The 23830-nt window shown below is 47.7% G+C and overlaps 1 protein-coding gene across 1 annotated transcript in view; it reads right to left on the bottom strand.

The window, feature by feature from the left end:
- Positions 1-5178: 5178 nt before the first annotated feature.
- ZWINT (ZW10 interacting kinetochore protein) overlaps positions 5179-23830 on the bottom strand; it is a 62361-nt gene continuing 43709 nt past the window's right edge. Inside the window, exons 6-10 of the mRNA XM_086942342.1 lie at positions 22255-22397; positions 15491-15665; positions 11997-12136; positions 9917-10076; positions 5179-5712 (exon numbers count right to left, since the gene is read on the bottom strand). Coding sequence (XP_086798468.1) covers positions 5647-5712; positions 9917-10076; positions 11997-12136; positions 15491-15665; positions 22255-22397 — 684 coding nt within the window. The 3' untranslated portion in view covers positions 5179-5646. The remainder of the gene's footprint in view (positions 5713-9916; positions 10077-11996; positions 12137-15490; positions 15666-22254; positions 22398-23830) is intronic.

Raw genomic sequence — 23830 nt, 5'->3', positions numbered from 1 at the left:
CTGTAGGTTACGCAGATGGAAGCATGCACAGCCGGTACATTCTCTGCATGGAAGCATGCACAGCTGGTACATTCTCTGTACAGATGCATACTCTGCCTGTAGGTGACACACATTGAAGCATGCACAGCCGGTACACGCTCTGCACAGAAACATGCACTACCTGTACGTTACACACATGGAAGCATGCACAGGTACATTCTCTGCATGGACTCATACGCTGTACACTTCTGTTCATGCTCACAATGTAAAGTCTGAAAGTGGTCTGACCACTAGTATTCAGAATAACCAAACAACAACAGAAAAGTGGGTGATGAAGTCTTGCGTGGGCCAAATTTGACAAGTCAGTGTGTGAAGCAGTATAGAGCTGGTATATGGCCTGGGCCGCTGGAATTATGCGGCAGGGAAGGGATAAATTACACGCAAATTACGCAAGGTAATGCTGCACATTTTTCTGATAGTATAGCTTCAATTTTATCCCTAATTTTTACACTTAAACTGGTAAAAATGAGGTGCGGCCTATACCCAGACTGATAACACCCAAATATACAATATGCAACTAAAAGGTGATCCGTGAACCCTTGCAAAGTCTGTTCTACTTCTGGGCAACACAGGTTGCTGCATTTTTAGAACTTTTTAACCGTTGGATTTAGAAATTTTTTTTGTTAAAATCTGCAGATTATGCATCAGATGAAGGATTATACTGCAAGTGCGGCAAATCCATAACATTGCGAAAAATGCAGTGGCCGCACAATCGCATAATTCCTGTGGCCCTGTATATGGCGAAAAGCTATTGGGGCAGAAAAATGAATGAATGAGGCAAGTAAGATCAACCACAGCTTTCTGTAACACTCAACTGCCCCCAGAGCAACACAACCCATGCCACTCTGCCTACTCAGGAACATAAAACCTCAGAATGGACAACCCTGTGCGGTGACCAGCTGTGTGGACTGCGATCAGAAGGAAAACGATAAAGGGACCTGCCAAGCTGCAGCTCACTGAAACCCATAAACAGCGCGCCTAGATCTCACAAACTGCTCATTCATCACACTTCTAAGCACTGCACCACACAACAGAGGAACCTCAGTGATCATTATAACAGCATGGAAACACTTCCCGCCTAGACTCAAGACAAATGCGCCCTTCCAACCATACACGCGACATGATGTAGCAGGCTACTCATGTAGGACAACGCGTCAGCGCCCCACACAGGTGTAGTGTGTGCTCTATACATGTTGCTGTACCATATGATGGTGTAACCACCAAAAGCGCTTAGGGCCTCACCAGGTGAAGGTGGCGCTATTCAAAGGTAATGATTCTTTATAAATAGGGCTCCCGGTTTTATGGTATTTATTTTTTAGATATTTTCGTCTGTATTCAGCCATATTTATTTTTTGCTAATTTTATCTGTATTTATTCATATTTATTTTGGGTTTCGGGGAAAAATTAAGCTGAAATTAGTATATTTCCACATTCATTTAACCAATAAATATGCACTCATGCTTGAATGTCTGCCAGGCTTGAGTGCTGTGAACACCAGCAGAAGATAAATCAGTGCACATAGATGAAAATATGCACATTTCAGTATCAGCCTTGTGCATATCTACTGCTGTTAAATCCGCTTTACTAAAATTCCTTTCTTTTACTCCTTTTATCTATCAATCCGCACATGGCTGGCAGTCATGGTAGACAGTATTTAGAATTACTCAAAAATCAACCCAATTTCTGGTTTTATCCACATTTAAAAAAAAATACAGACAAGAAAATGAATGTTTTCCGTCTGTACTTATCTGTAAAAACGGAAAACAGGGAGCCTTAATTATAAAGAATGCTGGTACCCCTTCCCTGCAGTCGCAGGGGCGGCGGCGATGCCAACCAAGAGATTTATCCTGCCATGGGAGCAGTCTCACCAACCCCCTCGGCAGCCGGCCCTAATCCAGGCTGATCCTCTTTGAGCCCTGTCTTTGTTTTCATCTGTCCCCTCCCTGGTAGAGGAGCCAGTGAGGGGAGCTAGGCCGGCTGCGGCCAGCTGGCACCATGGACGGGACCAGGCAGCTCACTGGGGTCCCATACCTCACTGCTCTTTTCACATACATCAAGGCCCTCAATAGACGCTCAGGGCTTTATGCTGATCTCAAAGAAAATGCTGGTTTACCCATGGATCAGAATTATGAGTTGTGTGATAATTATCATACCCTTGCAGTTTTCCCCTGATACTCGAGATCCGTAAAAATGGCAGACCATGCAGTATGCATTGAGAAAAATTTCAGGATACGCCTCATTTGCAAGTTTGGAAACTCACAATGGTAGCTAATGCCTCACCTGCGAGGATTGGTCCATCCCAGATGTGACAAATAACCCCCTACTCTGCCCAACCAGTAACAAGGGCCTTCATCTGCTCCATGACGGCCGTTCACAAATGTCCCTGTAGAGGCGTGCGATGGGCAGAGGCGGCCATTTAATACTGATTCGTTTGCATACAGCAGCTTTCTGCAATTCATTGGGCTGTTGGCGCTTTGGTTTGTTGGGCAGGCAAATGTAGTTTGTAGTTTTGGGTTTACACAATAGATGGTCTCAGTAAACAATGGGGTGGGGGCTAAGAGATGAAAGAGTGCTCAACCTTCATTGGCCCTCAGGCATGTAGGTGTAAGGGTTTGTAGGGGGAGGTGTTGCCTACAGTAGCACTTGTTTGAGAAGGGGAAGGATGAGGGGGACTCCTACCTTATCGAGAGTGACTGCTGTTGGGGGGGGGGGGGGGTGGGGGGCTTTGGTCACTTCACCTGGCACTTGTCCAGTATTGCAATGACTGCTGTTTTTGGAGACTACGCTGACCGCAACATGGCCCAACCCCGTCCCAACTCCTGTAGAAGATGTACGTCAATCTTGGAAGGGTTGGGTTTTTAGGGTGGCTGCTCCCAAGCCTGGTTTCTATAGCGTCGGTGCCATCCTAGACACAAGTTTTCAATCTTGGCACACATTTGTCCTTTTCAGATCCCCTGTCTGGCATTTCGCGACTGGTGTTAGTGGGTCGAGGCCTTCCTTGGCTCCAAGGGTCTGGTTTCTGTGCTGCTGTGTTTCCAGCCCCTCTGGACTTTATGTTCTTCGTAAATACAAATTGCACGTGGGCCTGTTTTAGTATTAACACACACTAGGAACCGTGTGGGCTAAAGTTCTGTACTGGGCCATACTGGTTCCATTTGTGCTTTTTGTAGAGCACAGCCTTAACTAGTTCCATATATACTTGACACATTAGGTTATTGGCCAGATTGTGTTCTTCTCGCTGTCTAAGGGTCCCTGTAAGGAAGGGAGACATCAAAAAACCTGGTCATGCCTTTAAAAGTGAAACAACTTATAGGATGAGGGTGGGGGGGGGGGGTCGCAGTGGTCACCTTGCTAAGCCATACCATAGTTGGCTGTATCATGGCAGATCCTTTCAGGATCCTCTCATGGACAGGCCAAGGCAGTGACCGTCTTAGATACTCCAGTGATGGTTGCATATACAGCAGGTGTGGTGCTCTTCCAGCGCCCTACAATGGTGTGCCCGACCTGGCAGGCTTTTACTGTGGTGGTAAGGATTCTTTGGTATTTTCTGTGCGATTTGTTCTTGAGTTGGTGTCCTACTAACTACTTGCTCCCCCCATCTTCATGTACTTGGCGGCAGCTTTGCGCCATTCTCGTTCAGTTCCCCTTGTTTTCTAGTAACTCTTCCGGCATTTCCTGATCTTGTGTTGAACAGCGTACATGCCAACAGTCGCAATCCATGCGGGAGACTCCGGATTCTTTGAGCCCGAAGTGGCTTCACCTTAGGAGTCTCCCGCCTAAAACCTTCTCCTCTTCAATGCAAGTCAAAGGGGAAAATCAATTCCCCAGATTCTTTTTTCTTCAAAATCTCCCTCTTACCAAGTACAAAATGTTGGCTTATATGGAACAGTGTTAGTGCTGATCTTCATAAAACTCTGGGAAGGCGACCACCTTCCAGGCCGAATCGATACATTTACCCATAAATCGGAGTTGTGGGGGAGGGGAGATTGGTGTATGCGTTTATGGATGGAGAGGAGCATTACGCATCAAGGGATAAACCTGGCCCTTGGTGCAGCGGGATAGGGCCTCGTACACTTATCATCCCACCCTGGATTAGGCAGGCGGTGCTCTCCCACGGGCACCGGGCTGCCTGTTCTGCGGAGAGTGCAGCTCTTTAGGCCAAACCAGCCTGGCGGTCACAGAGGGAGAAGGCTGGGATGGGGTGAAGGGCTCACAGTGCAGAACTCAACTCAATACGGAGGGAAACAGAAGAGCGAGCAGTGAGCTGCCCATCTCAAGGTCTCCTTGCCCCATCAATGGCGCCCAACGCTCACACCTACCAGGCATTACCCCATTACCGAGACACCCTAGTAGATGGGCTTCAGGCCTCTAGGTAGTCTAGGCGGCCGAACCCTCCAAGAGTTGCAATATTTCTCTGATCACCAAAGGGTCGATTCACAAAAACAAAGTAAACCTAAAAGGCACATACTTATCCCTTCGAGATTCAAAGACTTGCACATTTTTAGACTCACAAAAGTCTCAAGGGGTACGGTTGAAGATGTATAAAAATAAATAGCAGAATTTAAGGTGTCGGTTTGCGTCCAATGAGTCCGTTTTTCAGGAGATATGTCTGTCCTGTAAGTTTGCTCTTGCAGATTGTTTTCGCAGATGAACTACCTGATGGATTACATTTGGGGTCTGAGCATTTCAATATATATATTATGCTACTTCCCCAAACTTGTACACCCTAAATGCAAACCTACTCTAAAAGGTGTTTGGTCTGGACAATAAGTTTGCATTTAGTGTAGGGAATTCAAAAGGGAATGTTCATAAATATTTAGACATGTTTGGAGCAATCACAAAGTCAGAACATTTTTGCCACTAGGTCCCAAGGAACACCACTGTTTCCAACACTATACTTAGTTACAAAAGTGGGGATTCCAACTGAGAAGACTTCCACATCTGCAAGAGCAATTCAGCAATTTATAGTTGGAAAATTCCTTAAAAATTGATTCTGTGAACTGGTCTTTGCAAACTGACAAGCTTGACTTTGCGGCCATAGACGCAACTTACGGTTGTAATACATATTGTGAATTGGCCCCTTCTGCTGTTCAAAAACAGAGTACTTAAGGGTAACAAAAGAAAGCAGACACTCTACAATTATTTTTTTAAATTTAATTTGAGCATACAAAACAATACAAAAAAACACATTGAAACAAGACACAGACAAGCAATTTCATTTGGCCTCCACTGATTTACCTGCAAAGATCCACCGAGATTTTCATTTCCATTTGTAGGAATCCACGGAAAAAACACTTGAGGCCAAAAACCAGCAATGAAGAAACCAAAACAGGTAGAGTTCAGTTCCAAGGCAGAGAGAGTGCTGCTTCCTATGATGGAAAGCTTGTGTCCACCAATTGTAGGCCTAGATTCATGCCACGAGGAAAACGTCCAGGCTGGGTGCAAGACAGCCCTTCGGGAAGCAAGAGGGTGCACACCATGAGTCCAGAAGACGGTTCCTGCTGGTGTCAATCCTCATAGTCACTCTTCGATTGGACACCAATGGAGCCTCCGTCGCTGGCGTTTGATGCGTGGGTGCATGAAGTTCATTTTCAGAGACGGACATGATCAGATCTCGGAGTTGGAGCTGAGATACACCAGCCAGTTGCAGAGTGTTGGTGACGCTTGAGGCGGCTAGAGAAAGGAAGAAAGGGGAATCAGCTTGGAGTTGAAGCTCTTTGACCAGACATTATGTGGTCCATGATCTACTTTGCTTACTGTATCAATGACCACTAAACCCTCCCACTCAAGATCACTCCCTCCCACACTAGATCACTACTCTAACCCACAAAAGGGCCCTCCTGGTCCGGTGCCTGAAAAATCATAGTCTGTGCCCGGTGCTGCAAAAAAAGAATACCTGTCCAGTGTAGTGACCTTTGTTCTATACTGTAGCTCAGTCGTTCTTAACCTGTGGTTCGTGGACCTCGGTGGGCCGCGACTCCTTAAAAAATGAATTATTTGCTGACTAATGAAGTGTATATAAATGAAGAAGCAAAATGTCAGTTGAAACATTAAAAATGTATTTAATTTTGAATGAACTTAAAATTGGAGCTAATGAAACAGAGTTATTACCCTCAGATTGACTCGCAGGTGCAGGGCAAGTGCATCAAACAAGTTTGTACGGACGCAGGGTGGCCTAAATTTAATTTAGAAAAAACTCTAACATTCCCGCTGTTTGTGAATTAAATAAAATATTTCATAATTTGTGTATTTGTTTGATGAATGCTTGTTTCTGCATTCTCGTGTGCTTTTTTGCTGTTCAAATCATAGAAATTGCGGAGGACGAGGTCCCCACCTTCCAGTAATGAATCAGTGGGAGGGTCTTTTGAATCCAATAATGATTCCAGGGGCAGGATTACTGTAATGATTGGGGGGGGGGGGGGCACAGGATTCCAATAATCATTAATTGGGGGATCCACAGACGTCAAAAGGTTAAAATAAAATAAACAAATTTATAAAAAATAAAAAAAAGGAATCACTGCTGTAGCCCCCGTCATTCGTACTTTGGGCGAGAAAGAAACCCCTTCTGGCACTGCTGAAAGGGATAACAGGTCTATAGGGAGTGAGGCCGAAGGCACATGCTTGTCCAGTCTCATGTACTGTTACAGACATAGGAGCACACTCTACACCGCAGGGAGGCCAGTATGGCATGGGTTGAACGTTCTGAGGGGAACTGCATTAAGGAGGTCAGTTGATGTTGCAATCATATGTGCCCAATTTGCGGCCTCAATAAATATCTCCATTTTGCATGAATCTTCATTGCGACAAACTTTAGTACAGCCGTGCCTTGTATCCGCACTCTACTCTTTCACCCTATGTCAGTTTTTGGGGCAATCTACAAACTTTCAATTCTGGCAGCTTCCCCAAGAAAGTAGCAGGGGGAGAGGTGGGAGGGGGAGGGCACTCTATCAATCTCCCAAGCAACTGCAAGACAAACTCCTCATTTGATATTTTTTAATCATGCCTGGTTTAGGTCTGGGGTACATAAATGAGGCCTGTCCAGTCCAAACAAATAAACTTGGGCACAAGTATGCAAAACTACAGTTCCATTGGTTGGTGCCAAAGCCAGACGGCCCCATTCAATGCGGTTGGTAGTGAGCTGCTGACCCAGTTGTGACAAATTCAGTTAATAAACTGGAGCTTCACTCCAGCATTTTCAGAAACTACTCGGCAACATTGCCTAGGTGGACAGTTAAGAGCTTCCGGGACCAAAACTTCACATTAGCAGACTCGCTTGGCTTGGAACCAAGCGAGAAGTTCTCTTGAAACATTCAAATGCCATCACAGCTGGTGATGATCTTAGTAAGGATCTGAAACAGATAGAGGTGATAACACCATAAAGTGCAGACATCCTTATCCTTCTAGGGCACCGACGTGCACAAGGCATAGGTCCAGAGTGCACAGTAAACTCCCGGGGACCAGCATCAGTGGTGAAACAGATGTATCTTTTTTTCATGGTCTCAATTTTCAGAGTTCCAGGATAGGATATGTTGCAGCCATGGGCTCCTAACGAAAGAAGTGCTGACCCAGGAATGTGGGATAGTGTAGGTCTCTTTTCAAACAGACGAATAGGACTGCTCTACAGAACTAGTTTTCTAGATGCCATGTTTGTTGGTCTTTGGAGAATGTGAAGCAAGTGGATGAAGTCACTGCATCTTTGATAATGGTACATGACATCCACCACCTCCAGGTCCCTTCACTAAGAGTCTTCCATGTTCATGGATGTCTTCTTTAAGTCAGTGACTATCATACCTTTGACCACTAAATACTGTCACCAAGTGCAGCCCTCCCCGACCTGTACACAATGCAATCACGCTCCACCTGACTTCTTTCACATGATCTGGCAATGCCCTGTCCTTGCACCATTCTGGGCGGGGGTGGAACTGGAACTTACACAGACCCTTGGATGGACGGTTTCCCACGACCCATTACTTCTGATCCTTGGTGTGTTCGGTAGCCTGGATGGCTCTCGGGCCGACAAGTGCTTCCTTGGGACTGCAGTGGCAGTGGCGAAACGTGACATTGCGGCATTATGGTCTAAGGCCAAGTCCCCTACTGTACGGAGGTAGAAACTGGGTGGGTAGATTGGTGCAGAACTCAAGAAGAACCCCCCTTTGAAGACCGGGCTGCCCTGAACTATTCTGAAAGATTTGGGGTAAATGGTTCAATCTATTGTCCTGAGAGGTGTGTGTGTGTTCATATGTATCATGATAATCTCGAGCAAGACTATTTTTATGATTGATTTACAGGTCTCTGTCATCTTCCATGCGGTTGTACATTATCCAGACACTGTGCTTGTTTTTGCTGCCAATGTGAATTTGTGGTTTGTTTTAAAAATCAATAAACTTGATTATTAAAATAAAAACTGTCACCAAGAGACTTTTACCCTGTAGGGGAATGCATGCAAAAGCCCCATCTCATTCCACAGAAGCCTTTCGTGGTATCCAACCAAGCATGGACAAATTGCCTACATTAAAATTACTGCTCGTGGTCACACATAAGGGCCCAGCACATCAATATGCTGGAATCAAAGCTCACGTGGTTGTCCTGTCCTTCAGTTTGTTGTATAAGGGCTGTAGACAGAGCTTTTGTGTACAATGCAAACACTAGGTCTTTTACAAATGAAGAAGAAACTAATGATGTTCGAAATTAAGTATAAAGATGCCATGAATCAAACCTGGGAATGATGACTGCCTTTACACCTGAAGATCCTCATCTGAGCAGTCTGCTTTGTATCAACAGACTCACAGGACCCACCACTGCAGTTTCCCAGAGCCCTCGACAGAAGCACCAAGAGCACGGTTATCCCAGATGCTGCTTGTTTTTTGCTTTCCCTGAGAAAGATCCAACTTCTGCTGTGTGGAGACTCTTGAATATCACATGACCTCCTTCCCCAAGTGACACCACCCATGGGAATGGGGGGCTGGTTGACAAAACAGCTTTAAAAGATTATTGTGGTGGCTACAAGAGTCAGAAGGAAATGTCCTCAGCTTGGGCATGCTTTCAGAGGTGTATTTTGGAGTAAATATAAGGCTGTGTGTTATGCACCGCAGAGGGTTCTTAAGGAAAGCATGCCCACAGGGGAGGTCCTGAAGGCAGTGCTGACTCCTGAAGCCATGGGGCGACCAGAAGACCTGCTCCAGAGTGCCCCAACAGAACAACCATATTAGCCCTCCCAACTGTGATAATGATAAACCTGGAGCAAAATAGACCTGGTCAGAAAATTGCCTCACTATTTAAAAAATGAAACAGCAAACATATTGGGAAAAAAATCAATATACTTGCAAGAAACTGAACAAAGGAGGTGGAACCCCCCCCCCTCAAAATGTAGCCCCAGAGTAGGGTTGCCACCTTGAACTGCAGCATCAGGAGAGTTTTTCGAGCACCAGACTTTTAATGTATAAATCACTGTTCAGTGGGCCAGTCCAAGAGGTTCAATGAAAGCAAACAAGACCACAACCCAGAATGCATAAGCTTGCAACATGAAAGCAGAGGATTGGAAACACCATGTTCGGTCATCAAAGTGCGACAGTAACCCTACTTCAGAGATCCTCTATTCTGGGGAGACAAATGTAAATAAACTAATATGGCCCTGTTAAATGGGACAGTCGAAGACCATCACACAGCAATTCAGTATTTAAGAGGATAAAGCCCTGGTGGAGACAAAAGTGTTCCTAGATCATCCAAGATGGTGGCAATAGATTTCAAATCATACAACTTAGTGAAGAAGCAAATGAGAAATAACCCATAAGGCTGATTACCCCATGTGACTCTGGAATAGATCTTCCAAACTCAAGAAGTCTGCACATTGTGCCTCAGAGCCAGTGTGAGGATTTACCTTCAAGAGCTGGACGTCCACAGAGCCTGTGTAGCCTTGGAGAGAGAGCAACTGAATGCCCCCGCTGGTGGGATATCCCGGATCGATGAATAGGACACACACCACGCTGCCCTTCAAGTACAGCAACTTCCTTTCTTTTGGACGCCAGTCTACGGGGAACCTGCAATGTGGGAGAGAGGAGAGGTGGCATTTCAGGTGGGACCTCAGATTCCGGTGACATGCGCTGCAGATCACATCTCCAGCTGGAGAAGCCCTGGGCAGCAGGGGTACAGAAGAAGGCAACAAGAATTGCGATTGCCATGCTATTCTATAAAAAGGAGACAGCATAACTCAATGTGATATTTTTTGCTGTGATGCATGCAGATTATAGTGCCAAAGACAATTTTGGATAGAGAGAAGGCTACAGGGGAAAAATTGCAGATGAGCACCAGGTACATGGCTTTGTTAGGCGGTCAAGTAGGTACTGGTACTGCCAGGTGGTGTCTTTTCCGACTCTTTAGGGAGACCACCTGAGTAATGATAACATGCAGTATTGATGAGAGAGTGTACAAGGAATGGGGCACTGGCCTATATGATGGTGGGTCTTAGGCAGTTGGCCAAAAAGCTATGCGAAAGTGTGGTTTTTGAACTGTGGAGGTGGTGTAGGACTTAAAATGGTTTGAGGGCCACTTACTCATGAGCTGTTTGGAAGAGGTCTTGGTCTAGTCTTGCAGAGCATGTCAAGGTAAGGAGCTTGGGCTGTGCTGGGACCTGCCACAGACGTTTTGATATCAGAGGTCAGGATGGGTGGATGGGCAGACAGACCATTGAGAGAGGTTCTGAGATACATGCATGAAGCACCTTAAGAATAAAGCACCTCATCTTGATCTGTGTTCTTCCCGTGGGAGATATTGCAGGGAGCCGGGATGTGTATTATAGTCTGGGAGGATGTGCGAGAACACATTCACACTTCTAATCTGAAGGATAAAACGTTGTTCCTGACAGAGTTAAAGTTCAAATTGAGCAATCCTGGGAAGATAAACAAACCAAGGAAGACGGATGGGATCAGGAATCATTTACAACCACACAACACTCACTGTACCCTCCTCCCTTCAGACCTACTCAAAAGAGGCCTCTGCTTGTGTACATCAGGTCATGCAGCATGGAAGTAAGGCGGATGGTCATGGTAAAGAGTTCAATGCTGCTGAGAGAAAATGGAAACCATCAAGCAGAGTCGCCGGAGAGAAAACTCCCAGCTGCTTCTGGATATCCCGATCTCAAAAGCGAGGAGAACGGTGGGAGGGCACTTCTTCTAAAAGAGTGAATATTTGAATCTCCCTCATTTTATACCCAGTGGGGATAAGTTCCCTCGTCCACCCTGGTCACACTGTTAGAGGATGCAGGTAAGTGTGAGACTCTCAGTTTATACCCAAGCAACATCTTAGTCTAAGGACGACCGGTCCCTTGCTTAGCACGCTCTTACTACCTTCAATACAACATTATCTGCCAACCTGAACTGAATATTAGTGGCAGCGGTGTGCGACCTGCACCACTGCCTACAATAAGGTTTCCAAAGGATGCAGCTGTGATGTCACCAGATGACAGCTGTAGCATACCTTCTGCACAACCCCGGACAGCTGCAGAAAGATGTTGCACAGTAGAGTTTAGCCCTGTACATCACTGAGAAAACTACAGCATAACCCCTGCACATCAAGCAAAAGCTGCAGCCTAACTTATGCAAATCCCAAGGTGACACCAGTAGCTTACCTTGGGCAGGGCACCTGTAAAGGCTACAGTATCCTCCGTGGGTCCCCTGGAGGCTAGTCATTTTCTGGCAGCCTGTCTAGCACAAGAATACAGCTTGCAGCCCGTGACCAGTTGACAGCGCCAGTGTACGTTTTGTGCATTACAAAGGGAAAGTCCCTAACACACTGGCAGCAAATTAACAGGTAATAGTATGTCATGGAGTGACCACAAGGTACCCTGTACCCCCTTGACCTAAAGCAGTGACCAGAGCCATCATGGCTTGCTGGATGAGGCAGGAGGGCAGGCAGGCACGCACGCGGGATAAGAGGTCAAGGTGCGATGTTACTATCTTTACTTGTCCTGAAGTCCATCCAGCTCTTGCAGTAGCCGGGCCTGGCTCCGGTAGGTGTTCTGCATTTCCAGTACGGCCATCTTGACATCCAGGACATGCTCTTCCAGCATGGCATCAGCCGGGGTGACAAACGTGCTGTCAGTCTGAAGAGGGAAACAAAAAGAAACCAATCTGAAATGGCTTGACTCCAATAAACAAGACAGTTCCACGTTAGCCCTCTCTATCCAACATCCGTCTCCCTCAAACATGTGTGAACTGAACCTCCATGTACAGCAGAGTTTGCTTAGGGAGACGCCAAGCGACTGCACAGCATCTGAAGAGACCAGGTCGAATTATTCTGAAGCTGAACAAGATCACTCTAAGAGGCCCTATGCTGGTGGGTCCTGTAATGCAAGAGCAACTCCAATTTGAATTGTTTGCAGCAAAGGCTTGCTGTTTCTGCAGATCGCTTACGGGGCAGACCCAAGGAGTGGGATGGCCCATGTCCAAGTGACTGACACAGAGGGCAAGTTATGAATGAAGGCACCCAAGGTTCCCCTTGCGCTCTGGCAATTAGACCAGAGCGTGTGTTGCTCTAAACTCACAGGGCCGGCAGGGCTTTCCAAGAGAAGGGCATTTCTCTTTTGGCATCCAGGGAATTCCTTGAACAAATCACTGAATAATCTCATTCTACACAACGAGAAGCATAGGACAACCCTTGTTCAATCAAGATGAAACACAAATTCCCTTCCCTGAGGACATCTCCCTTCTGCCACAGATAACACCCAGCCTTATGCAGCCCCCCCAAACACCCCAGATGAATCTGTGCAAGCTTCTTCCCTTGGCTTCATGAGATGGAGTTGGGACCCCAAAATAAAATACATATGGCTGCCACGAAAACGGTTCATATGTGGGCCTGCCATGGGCTAACAAGATCCTCTCAGAGCGGTGACCTGTTTGGGAGAAAGACACATGCCCAGATGTTCTAAATGTCACACTCGCCTCTTCCAATCTGGAGCTACAAGGATGACCTGGGGCTGGTAGCTTCAGACTTCAGAAATGGAGGCAGAGGAGCGTCGCCCCAGTGCTCAGCGCCAACAAATGAAAAATAAAATGAACAAACAATATTATCATTTCATTTTTCATTCCTTGACTGAGTGAGTCGATGCCGCGGGTGTAGGGCGCGGCGGAGCCATCCTCCGTGGGCAGCAGATAGGAGGAGTGGTGGGCACTTTAAGATGGCCGGCTAAACCAACATGCATATTTAGATTTTTCCAAACCAGCTGTGTTGTATAGCTGGGTGGAGAAAACTCCATGCGCCGGAGGGAGAGTTAAATCCACCCACTCGTGCCAATCCCGGCGCTGCTCTCATGCAGAGTAATAGCATGAGAGCAGCGTCTGGATTGGGTGCAGAGTACAGTAGCCTGTGCTGTGTGGCTGCAGGGAGCAAAGGAGCATAGAAGCGACTGGGAGTGGCAGGTGTTATTTCTTTTTTATTATTTCCCTCTGCACTGCTGCTAGCAGCCACCACTGGGCAGAGGCGAGAAAGTGTACAGGAGTCCTGTGCTACATTCCAGAACAGAATGCCTCTCCTGCCAAGAGTTCTAGGAACTTAAACATGCAAAAGTGTTGACATCTCGTGCCACCCTAAACCTCTCCCCCCCCCTTCTGTCCAGTTGCAGTGGAGCCATCACCACTGCTGACCGCATGCAGTCACCTCCTGGATGACATCCGACAGGTTGGGGCCAATTGGCAAACAGGATGCACCAGACTTACAGGCCAAGAAGCCTCAGAACTGCTCTTACTAAGGTGCGACTTGGCTCATTAATTGTGAACCCAAACAATGCCAGCAGGTTCGCAGATATCTCAAGATAGACTATAACGGACTGCGGCGAGCCCGCCTTCAACATCTAGTTGTTGAGGGAGGGTATAACTGGTATCCTCAGCCATCGTTTTTATGAACACCTGAGGGGCACTTATGAGGCTGAAGGGCCTACCTGGAACAGCAGATAACGTCTACGGGACTGCAGGAGGAGTGTTTGAAAATACGTATCCAGAAGGACCAAGATCAACATCCAGTTGCCTGGATCCAGGGCAGACAGAACCCGAGTAGTTAGTCAGTAAGGTACCCCCTCGATGGACTCGCACCTTCTGCATTAGAATGAACAGGGGCTGTCCTGGTTCGGGAGGGAGGTGCAAAAGAAACTGAAGGTCATAACCATGCTGTACTATCAGGAGAACTCATGTACATACGCATGTACTGGCAAGCTGAAGCAGCTTGGAGGCTATTGCCCAGGGAGGCTGAGGATCGAGAGGCATGATACCCAGGATGACCTGCGTGCTGGTACCAGATACACACCCCCGAAAGGACTGAGGTGGATGTAGAGTGGGCTGGGGAGACTGGCATTGCCTGTACCACAACACCTTGCAGCAGTCCCGGGAAATACTGAACTGGCGTGTGCACTATCTAGTAGGGGCGGAAGAGCATGCAATCTGTCTACTCTCCCTGAAGCATTTCAAGGCAGAATTGGCTATTTTGACAAATAGAAGCGAGCCATTCAAAGCCATAGCCTTAAGGCAGACCTGTACATTTCTCAGAAATGTGAGGATTGCATCCAAGCATGATGAAGAGTACCACAAGGGTGCCAACAGCTCACTACAACCAGTAGCATCAAGACCAGCATCAATAACTTATTCAGGCCGTATTTGAACCATCTTGAATTGCACTCATTGCACGACCGAGCTGTGCCCCGAACCCAAACACCAAAGGCACCTCATGCGAGTCAATGACGCGTATCTGTTTTCTGCATTCGTGGCATGGTTTGAAGCCCGTGGTTTTAGGATGGAACATTGTTCTTTTTAACGCTGGAGTTAGTTTTGGGAGTCATCAAAAGACACACAGTGGGAGCGGAGCTCCGGAACCCTATTCAAAGGCCCTGAAACAAACGGATAATGGCAAGCAGGGGTGGCACTTATATGCGACTCTGCTCTTGTCTTCTGGGGCTGAATGAAGCCTACACGGATCCAAATGCTGCTGCCTAGAGGCATGCAGAAGCACTACTATGAAATGTTTCTGGATCCAGTCTGATATATGGAGAATATTCTGAAGATGAGGAGCTTTCGGTTAGAAGTGTCTATCAGAAAACAATTATATACATTTATACAGCGAGTGGGTTAATGTATAAACGAGGCTGAGCCAGAGACACATGCAATGCGTTTTAAACTTTTATTTCATGTATTTATAAAGCAGGCAAGGCAAAGGGAATCTGCTACTAACTAAGGATGATGGAGGATGATGGAGGGGAAGTAGGGGTTCGGGGCAACAGGGTTGTAGAAATGCTTTGAGAAAAATGCAATCTTTGTTGAATGAAGGGAGCCGAAACACTATTCAAGCGTTGGGGATCGCCTCACAACAACATCTGCAAGAAAGACAATTCATTGTTTGCTACAAGACCAGGTGAGTGGAGGGAACCTGGGCTGGCAGTAGGAAGGCAGGAACACGTCCTTGAGTTTCTCACCTGGACTTGAAGTTTGTCATCTTTGGTCCAGCGCAAGGTCATCCTGAGGGGCTTTAGCGGATGCTCCTGCTGGACTGCGCCAGGATCCTGCACATCCAAAACAATATCCTGTTCACCGACCGACACAAGCCGAATCCCACTCAAGCCTTCCAGGAGCTGCAGGAGATCAGAATCCCTAAAACAAAAACAAGAGAACAGCTGAGGAAGAAGCCAGTCGAATCAACGACAGTTTGATTAGGATCCACTTATAAAGTGCATGCATACCAGAGGTCTCAGCGCTAGAACGCCGACCACAAGAAACAGAAGTATAAAGTCAGACAGTCAAACAAGGGAAATACTCTCATTCATCTGGGAGGTTGCCAGTACTCCAATTTGTTACAAACGTTATGTATATACTTTTGCTGCCAGACTTGCAGAGTACGGTCATTCCAGAGTTATTCTAGGTTATTCCCCACCAGTGGAATCCAAGGTCACGTAGTTCCCTCCAACCTAGAATAACCGGGGTCTTTCACTTCCTAATCATGATGTGATGTGCATGTGGTATTCATGTTGTGTACAAGTGTAGTATCTTTAGGTGTATGAATGTTGCCATCTGCCATGACAGCATCACTGCGGCATGAGGGTTTCTCCTTCAGATGAGTTTGTGGATGGGAAAACATATGCAACTTCTTAATTGCAATCCTGAAGACCTCTCTGGGAAAGTTGGTGGAACCCACATTTTGTGCTGCCCGGGCACTGCTTTGGTAGAGAGGACCAGAGCACTTCTCATCAGATCACCCCTCCAGTAAAGGAGAAGCACGCTGTACTAGATGCCTGGAAAATAGATTTTAAACCTCACACCATTGGAGTGGATTTGCTCAACTTCCTACTAGAACCTCTCAAAATCAGGTAAGAACTGACCCACCAAGTATTGTTCCCTAACTCAAAGCAGTCTGCAACATCAGCTGACGGGTGGCACCTCACTGGACATGTTGGTGTTGTATAGTTTAGTTTGTTTATGGATTTTTTACCCCCACTCTTTGAGGGTGGGGCCTACACCCTCTCTCTTGCAGTTAAACATGTGTTAGTGTGTGATATTTCCAATATGTTCCCAGTATTTTTCAAGTTGTGCATATCAAAGAATACTTCAAAGATGAGATGAACTTAGCTTTATTATCTCTTCATCAATATTCCATACATCTTTGATGGTAGCTCAAATGAGGTATCCACGGATAAGAAGCGAACACGTGTTTCAGCCCAGGCGCTTTAAGACTTGTGTACCGCTTGCACAAACCTTTTCACTCTAATGTTATTAGGATTCTTTTTAATACAGAATTAGGGCGCCTGGCTTTTTAAGGCTCTTGTTTCGGCAAAATGCCTTCAGTCTTGGTTCGGTCACAAACATGTGAAGGCATTTTGCTGACACAAGTGCCTTACAAAGCCAGGCGCCTTAATTCTGGATTAAAAAGGATCCTAATGACCTTCGATAGAAAGTTAAACCAAAGTGGTTTATGAAAGCAGTACACAAGCCTTGACGAAGGTCCAGGCTTGCATGCCAAAGTAAGGGGTGAAACACATGTTGACTCCAATAATGCACCAACTCTCTCTAGCAATCTAGCAGTTACTAGGTGTTCAATTACTGAAAACATGCATTTTCACAATACTCAGGGCAAAATTAAATTTAGAATAATTTTCAAGCATCAAAAGGACCTCAACCTGGCACACGCTGACCCATTAACCCTGCGACATCCTCACAGTAGCATGCACACGCCTCACATTGCCACCATAGAGAGGCAGACATCTGTGCATTCTATGGCATGTTTGAAACTATTCCGTTCCCTGTTTCTAGGTGTGCATATTTCATACAGTAGAGGAGAGAAGTAACTATCTGACATCTCCAACCTTACAGTGACTATTGACCATTGCATCCCACACAAAGTTTGCATCATAATCCATTCTACAGCATTCAAAGTTGTAAAACGGTCCCAAAAAAAATCGCTCAGATGTCAGTCGATCTGCAGACATAAGGCTCTAGAGCGTTTGAATTAGTACTTACTGTAGGGTCTGCTTCCTATGGTTACCCCCACTTTTTGCTGTGTTTCACTAGTTTCTCGACTTTAGTATGGCTGTGGCCCTGCTAATCAGGACCACAGCCTAGCTGTTCCCCCTCTAAATTGATACCATGTACTTTAGGTACATACCAGATTGGTTACTGGGTCACCCTTGTGAGTCCCTGTATATGGTACCTTAGGTACCCAGGGCATAGGTGCCCCAAAGGCCTACCAGGGGCTGAAGCATGTATTATGCCACCCCTGGGCAGCTTTCCAAAATGGCACCACAGGTCTGCACTTGCAGCCTGGGTAAGGTGGAATAAGCACCCCTTACTTAGATATAGTATACCTATAATTACCTTTACATATAGACACATATTAACCTATAAGTCACTCCTTTGGCAGGCCTTAACAATCCTGATGGCAGAGTGCTTAGTTTTGTGTGAGAGGGTGTCCTAGCATGAGCTGAGCCCCTCTGCAGCTTTCGGAAATATCTCCTTATAGCTGTTCTATGATATAGCCATACCATATACTCTTAAGTGCATTATAATCCTCGCGGTTAATGCTAACTTTGGTTTGGATTTATCAAAACATGTTGTGTAAGGTGTCAAACACTTTGGATTACTACCTCCCGCCAGTTCTGGTGGCGGGGGTAGCATTCCACCCTTCTAGAGTGAGAAGACATGTACACACTGGTATACCCGGTTAAAGTTAAACAGAGCCCCAGCATCAAAAAATGGATGCTGCTGCCACAGACACAAGTCTGCCCTCCTGCTGCTGGACGAAACTCCGCAGGGGAGGCCCGGACAATAGGTTTCCTGTCCAGGGAGGTGCCAGCACCTCCCCAGACATGCTTTAGTGTAGTGGGGCAGGGTGGGTTGCATTCAGTGAATGCTTTTCAGACACTGCCTGGTGCACACAAGGTGCTCCATGCATTTCCCAGTTCAAACCGGTTGCTGGGGCACTCTGCCCCAGCTCTGGCGTGAAACTGGACAAAGGGGAAGGGATGTAACCACACACACTCCCCAGGTCCTCCCATAGGTGGGACCCTAGAGTTAGCCCAACCCCTAAACTTAGTGTAAGTGTAGGAACCCAGTCCCTAGGACTTTAGATTATTCTGGACAAAACTCTGCAACATATATCTTAGACCTTCGCCATTCTATATCGTCTGGAAGACGGAAGAAATTTCCCTTGTGGTCAAGGAGTGACCACCCTGTCCAAACAGGCACCAAAAGCATCTTTGCCGCTCTGCATTTTCGAGGCTCCCGCCGGATCCCAAAGAATCTGAGACACAGGACACGGACTTCTAGACATCTGAGGCTGACCCGAGATCCCAGCAAAGCGGAGACCCATAGCTGACACAAGAGACGTGGGACCGGAACTCCTGGACATCCTGCATTTTTGCAACTGCACCTACATCCCGAGGTATCCCGAAGTTGTGCATTGGAGTATTTGAAGCCCCTGCCCCGAGCACCGTTTGCACCGAAATACAGAGGCCAGCACTCCACGAGTGACCCGTGAGTCCCCTTTCTTCACCGCAGCCCGAGGCTCCTTCGCGGTTCCTAGTCAGTTGGCTAGAGAGCCCCCACGAAGGCCAACCCTTTGTTCTTTGAGCTTTCCTGGTTGATCCAGATGTGCTCTGACTCCCCTCCAAAGGAGTAGTCCCTCAGACCTTGCTGGTCTAAAACGAAACCAATCTTGTCATCTTGCTTGGGTTGCTGTTGCCAAGGCTTGTTTGGTCCAATCCGGATTCCGATGCTGCATCACTAGACTTCCTTCGTGGGACAGCTCGAATCCAGCTCCTAGTCGTCGTCGACGCCTCCTGGTTCTCGTGGCTGAAGAGTCGAGCTTCACCTCTTTCACCTGAAAACACCAGACATCGGCTGGCATCTCCCGGTCGCCATCCTGGTCACTGGCTAGTGACCCAGACTCGGTCCCCTATGCTTTTAGGTTCTTCACATCTCCGATCCACCCTTGGATCCACCCGGACACTTTTCCTCTGGTCGCCTGCAGCATTTCTTCCCAGCTCTCCATTGGAATAGACGAAACCAGACACCAAAAGACACCTATGCACCCGGCTTCCCTGGGTGAGGTAACACGAGTACTCCGGTGCTCCGTGGGTCTTGACTCTCGATGTGTCCTACTCTAAAAGGGTTCCATCGTAGTTCACCTCCAAGTGCCCTTAATCTTTAAAATTGTAACTTGATCAATGGTGATTCGCAGCTGTGTTTAGACACTGCACGCGGCCCCCGTGGGTCTCCTGTGTCCCTACCTTGGGTGGTTCCTGGTTGCCCCAGCGGTTCTACACCTCACGTGGCTCTTATACCACTATTTTAGTATATGGTTTGAGAGGCCTCTAGGGCATAACGTATACTGTGCAACTTATCGTATGCTAATTAAGTTCCTTGTATTGTACTTTTACCTCTGACATCATAAAGAGACCATAGGGGTTGTGTTTAGAATAAATACATATACATTTGATATACCTTGTGTGGTGGAATTTCATTTGATCATTCAAGAGATTATAGACTGGTAAAACAACCTGCTTAACTCGTTCTAAGTCTTAGCCTGAAGGCTGCTCTCCACAGCTACCTCTAGGATAGCTTTCTAGAAGGTTGACTTTAAACCTACCATCAATAAGGGTCGTTTGCACTGGTGCAAGGTGCCCACTAGAATAGTGGACATCATATGCCAGGCCAACTTCTCACACTTACACGCCCAGCCTGCCCTACCCCTGAACACACAAATACATACCCATCTCTGCACCAATATTTAAACTCCAGCAACTGAGGTGCACTCTCTAAATCTCCGCTTTTGCACTGCTAAGAACACTGCATAGTAGAGAAGCCTCAAAACAGCGGATCATATCCATCCGTACCAGTCAGTCCTCCGGTGATACAGGCCCCCCCGGCCACTGACTGCCTTTCATCAACGCCATCGTAGACCTCATCGCACTCACAGACTACATCCTACTCTAAGACCTCAACTTCCACATGATCAACCCCAGCAACCAGAACACTGCCTCCCTACTGGAGAACCTCGCCAACATTAGACTCAAGCAGCTAGTCACCGCACCGACCAACTCAGCCAGACATTCGCTCGACTCAGTCTTCTTCGCAAGCAGGAACATCAGCTAAAGCCACACCACTGAACTCTCATGGATCGACCACCACTGTGTACATCTCGCCTTCACCACACCCACTGTACACAATCTGCTTTATTCTCCTCCCGTTGCACCTTGATCAAGGTCACCGAATAACTTTATGTAGACTCCCACTGCCAAAACCAACACGGCAGCAAGCAACCTCCACCGATGCATCTTGCAATGACAACACTGGCACCCCTCAACAAAAGACCTGGCAAGCAACACGCCAAGAGAGTCAACTGGTTCACCCCTGCCCTCCATGAATACAGATGCACCTGCAGACAACTTGAGAAGAGATGGAGGAACAACAAAACCTCTGAAACCAACGCTACTATCAAATCCGCCATCAATGCACACCACCTCCTTCTCAAAACCACAAAGCACACAGTCTTCCAATAGAGAATCGACGCCAACCAACGCCAGCAAAGAACTCTTCGCCATTGTCAAGGAGTTTGCCAGGCCCAACAGCGAGACCACAGACGTCCCTCCCTCTGCAACAAACTCAGCACCTTCTCCCACCACAAGATCAGGGAGATCTCCGAATGCTTTTACACCTTTGACCCAGGCACTTCACCCGCCACCACCGTACGCAAACACGCTGTACCCCAACAGACCCCGCTCACAGAGGACACACTCAAGACTATGAAGAGCATCCACTCAGGGGACCTGACGGATCCCTGCCAGTACCACATATTCCACAGAGCAGCCATCGCCCCCAGCTCTGCCGCACCATCAACTGCTCTATTGAAACTGCCACCTTCTCAGATGGCTGGAAACACGCCAAGATCAACCTCCTGCTGAAGAAGCCGTCCTCAGACCCGACTGACCTCAAGAACTTCAGACCCATCTCCCTCCTCCCCTTCCCAGCCAAGGACACAGAGAAAGCCATCAACGCCCAACTCCCCACCTTCTTAGAAGTAAACCATGGCCTGGACAGCTCCCAATCTGGCTTCCGAAGGAACTATAGCAAGGAGACAGCAATTCTCGCCGTCACCGAAGACATCAGCTCCCTTCTCGACCGGGGCGAGACTGCAGCCCTCATCCTACTGGATCTCTTGGCCGCCTTCGACACAGTTTCCCACCACACGATAATCATGAGACCCCACGACCGCCGGCATGCATGACAAGGCACTGGACTGGATCCACTCTTTCCTCACCGGCTGATCCCAGCGAGTCAGACTACCCCCATTCCTCTCAGACCCAACAGAGATAAGCTGTGGAGTGCCCCAGGGCTCCTCCCCGAGCCCCACCCTTTTCAACATCTACAATCCCCCCCTCGCCAGAGGAGTAAGACTGCACACAATGAAACTGGCAGTTTTGTACTGTCCAGAAACTTTTCAGATCTTCCTCCTAGTCTGTGCCTTCAAACCTTAACTCACCCCCCCATCCCCAACCCCCGCCCCACCCAGAGAGCTTAAGCGTCTTCAATTAATTCACACTTCAAACAAATTACTCATACCAAGGGAGGACAGAGAACTATACAATATCTGCAGCCACACAGAGTCCACAGAGGTTTCTAGTAACGCCTACAGTCCCAACATGTATGCTCAGCTATGGAAATGCATGATGTGACAACTCACAGGACCCACCTTTTGAAAGTTTCCATCCACATCTCTCCTCGCAGCTGGCGCTGTTGCAGCTCGATCTGTATTTTCTGGATCATCTCTTCGCACAGTCTGATGCGCTGGCGGCTCTCGTCCACACAGCCCGCTAACCTGGTATTCTCCACTCGCTGGACATACAGAGCAAAGCAAAGCTCAAGTTGGTTCAACCAGTGCCAGTCCAGCCATCTTAGCTCAATAAAAGGCTGCACCTCAGTTCAACATGCACAATTCTATCTTGCTTAAAATTAATTTACTCTCATCTACTCTCAGAGTATAGCGCTACATTTTTAAAAGTTATACCCTCTTTTCAATGTGGAGTCGCACATTTCAGTGAAAGTACATTAATATCAAAAGTGAAGAATAACACGATTAAGGCAACCACTCCGGTACTTTCCAGCTCAGAATTTACATATTAGGTTATATTAACACCGTAGAAGGGTACAATGGGACAGCCCCCATCCCCACACATTCCAGAGGTCCGTCGAAACACACATCTAAGAGAGTACGTTTGCTCAGGTGAGCTTACGAGAGATCTTGTAGGTCCTGAATTACGTTGGGAGACCCACAGGCCATGTGAAGGCCATCTGAAACAGCTCCCTGAAGGCGCCGTGACTCGCTCCTCTCTCACGGGCTGAGTGGTCGCTCCCAGTGTCCCTTGCAGACATCTGGTATCGTAGCGCTGCATTGCTTTGATTGCTTTGAAAATTGCCATTTCATTTCGCCTGCTGTGCGCTTGATTACCGCTTTGCTTCATTTGCGCTCTGTTTATTTCTTACTGCTGTTTAGACTTTGTCAGCGCGTTTGCCTCTAGCGCTCCGCTGTGCTCCCCCCTCCGCCTCCATTTTGTTTGTTGTTGTCGTCCTCGTGTGCCCGCCCCGCCTCCCAGCTGAGACGCCCTCGCCCCTCCCCCTCCACTATCCATATATGACAGTTGTTCCCGCGCGCAGCGTTCACGCGCAGCGACCGCGCCCCAGTCGCGCCAAAGGTAAGCCCGTCTACGCCCGTCCGCGCCTGGACCGCGCCCACGCCATACCCCCTGGCCCTCGCTTTGCCCAGCCCTCCCGCATTACCTACGATGCCACCACCCTCCTAGCCCTCAACCTCGGCCGCTCCACCAACTGCGTCCAAGCCGCTCCTGGACACACCCATGGACCTTTCTCATGCTACTCCTGCAAATTCATCGGTACCGTCACCAACTCCGCTGCGCTCTCACCTCAGATTCCCGACCCTACCCGCCTACAATGCATCCTTCTCAACACCCGATCGGTCCACAGGCACGCCATTGACCTATGGAATCTACTAGACACCATCTCTCCAGACGTCGCCTTCCTAACAGAAACATGGATGAACGCTTCCTCCGCCCCAGACATCACCATTGCCATCCCTGAAGACTATAAGATCACACGCAAGGACCGTACCGGCCACATAGGAGGAGGAATCGCTATCGTCCATAAAAAATCAATCCACATCTCAACCAGCTCAGACGTCAATCTCGCCAACTCTGAACACCTTCACTTCCAGATCCACATCGACCCCAAGACCACACTCAGAGGCACCCTCC

The sequence above is a fragment of the Lissotriton vulgaris genome, chromosome 10, assembly GCF_964263255.1.
Source record: "Lissotriton vulgaris chromosome 10, aLisVul1.2, whole genome shotgun sequence".
Lineage (NCBI taxonomy): Eukaryota > Metazoa > Chordata > Amphibia > Caudata > Salamandridae > Lissotriton > Lissotriton vulgaris.
Note: the sequence above shows the minus strand (reverse complement) of the source record. Positions and strands in the feature narration are given on the sequence as shown.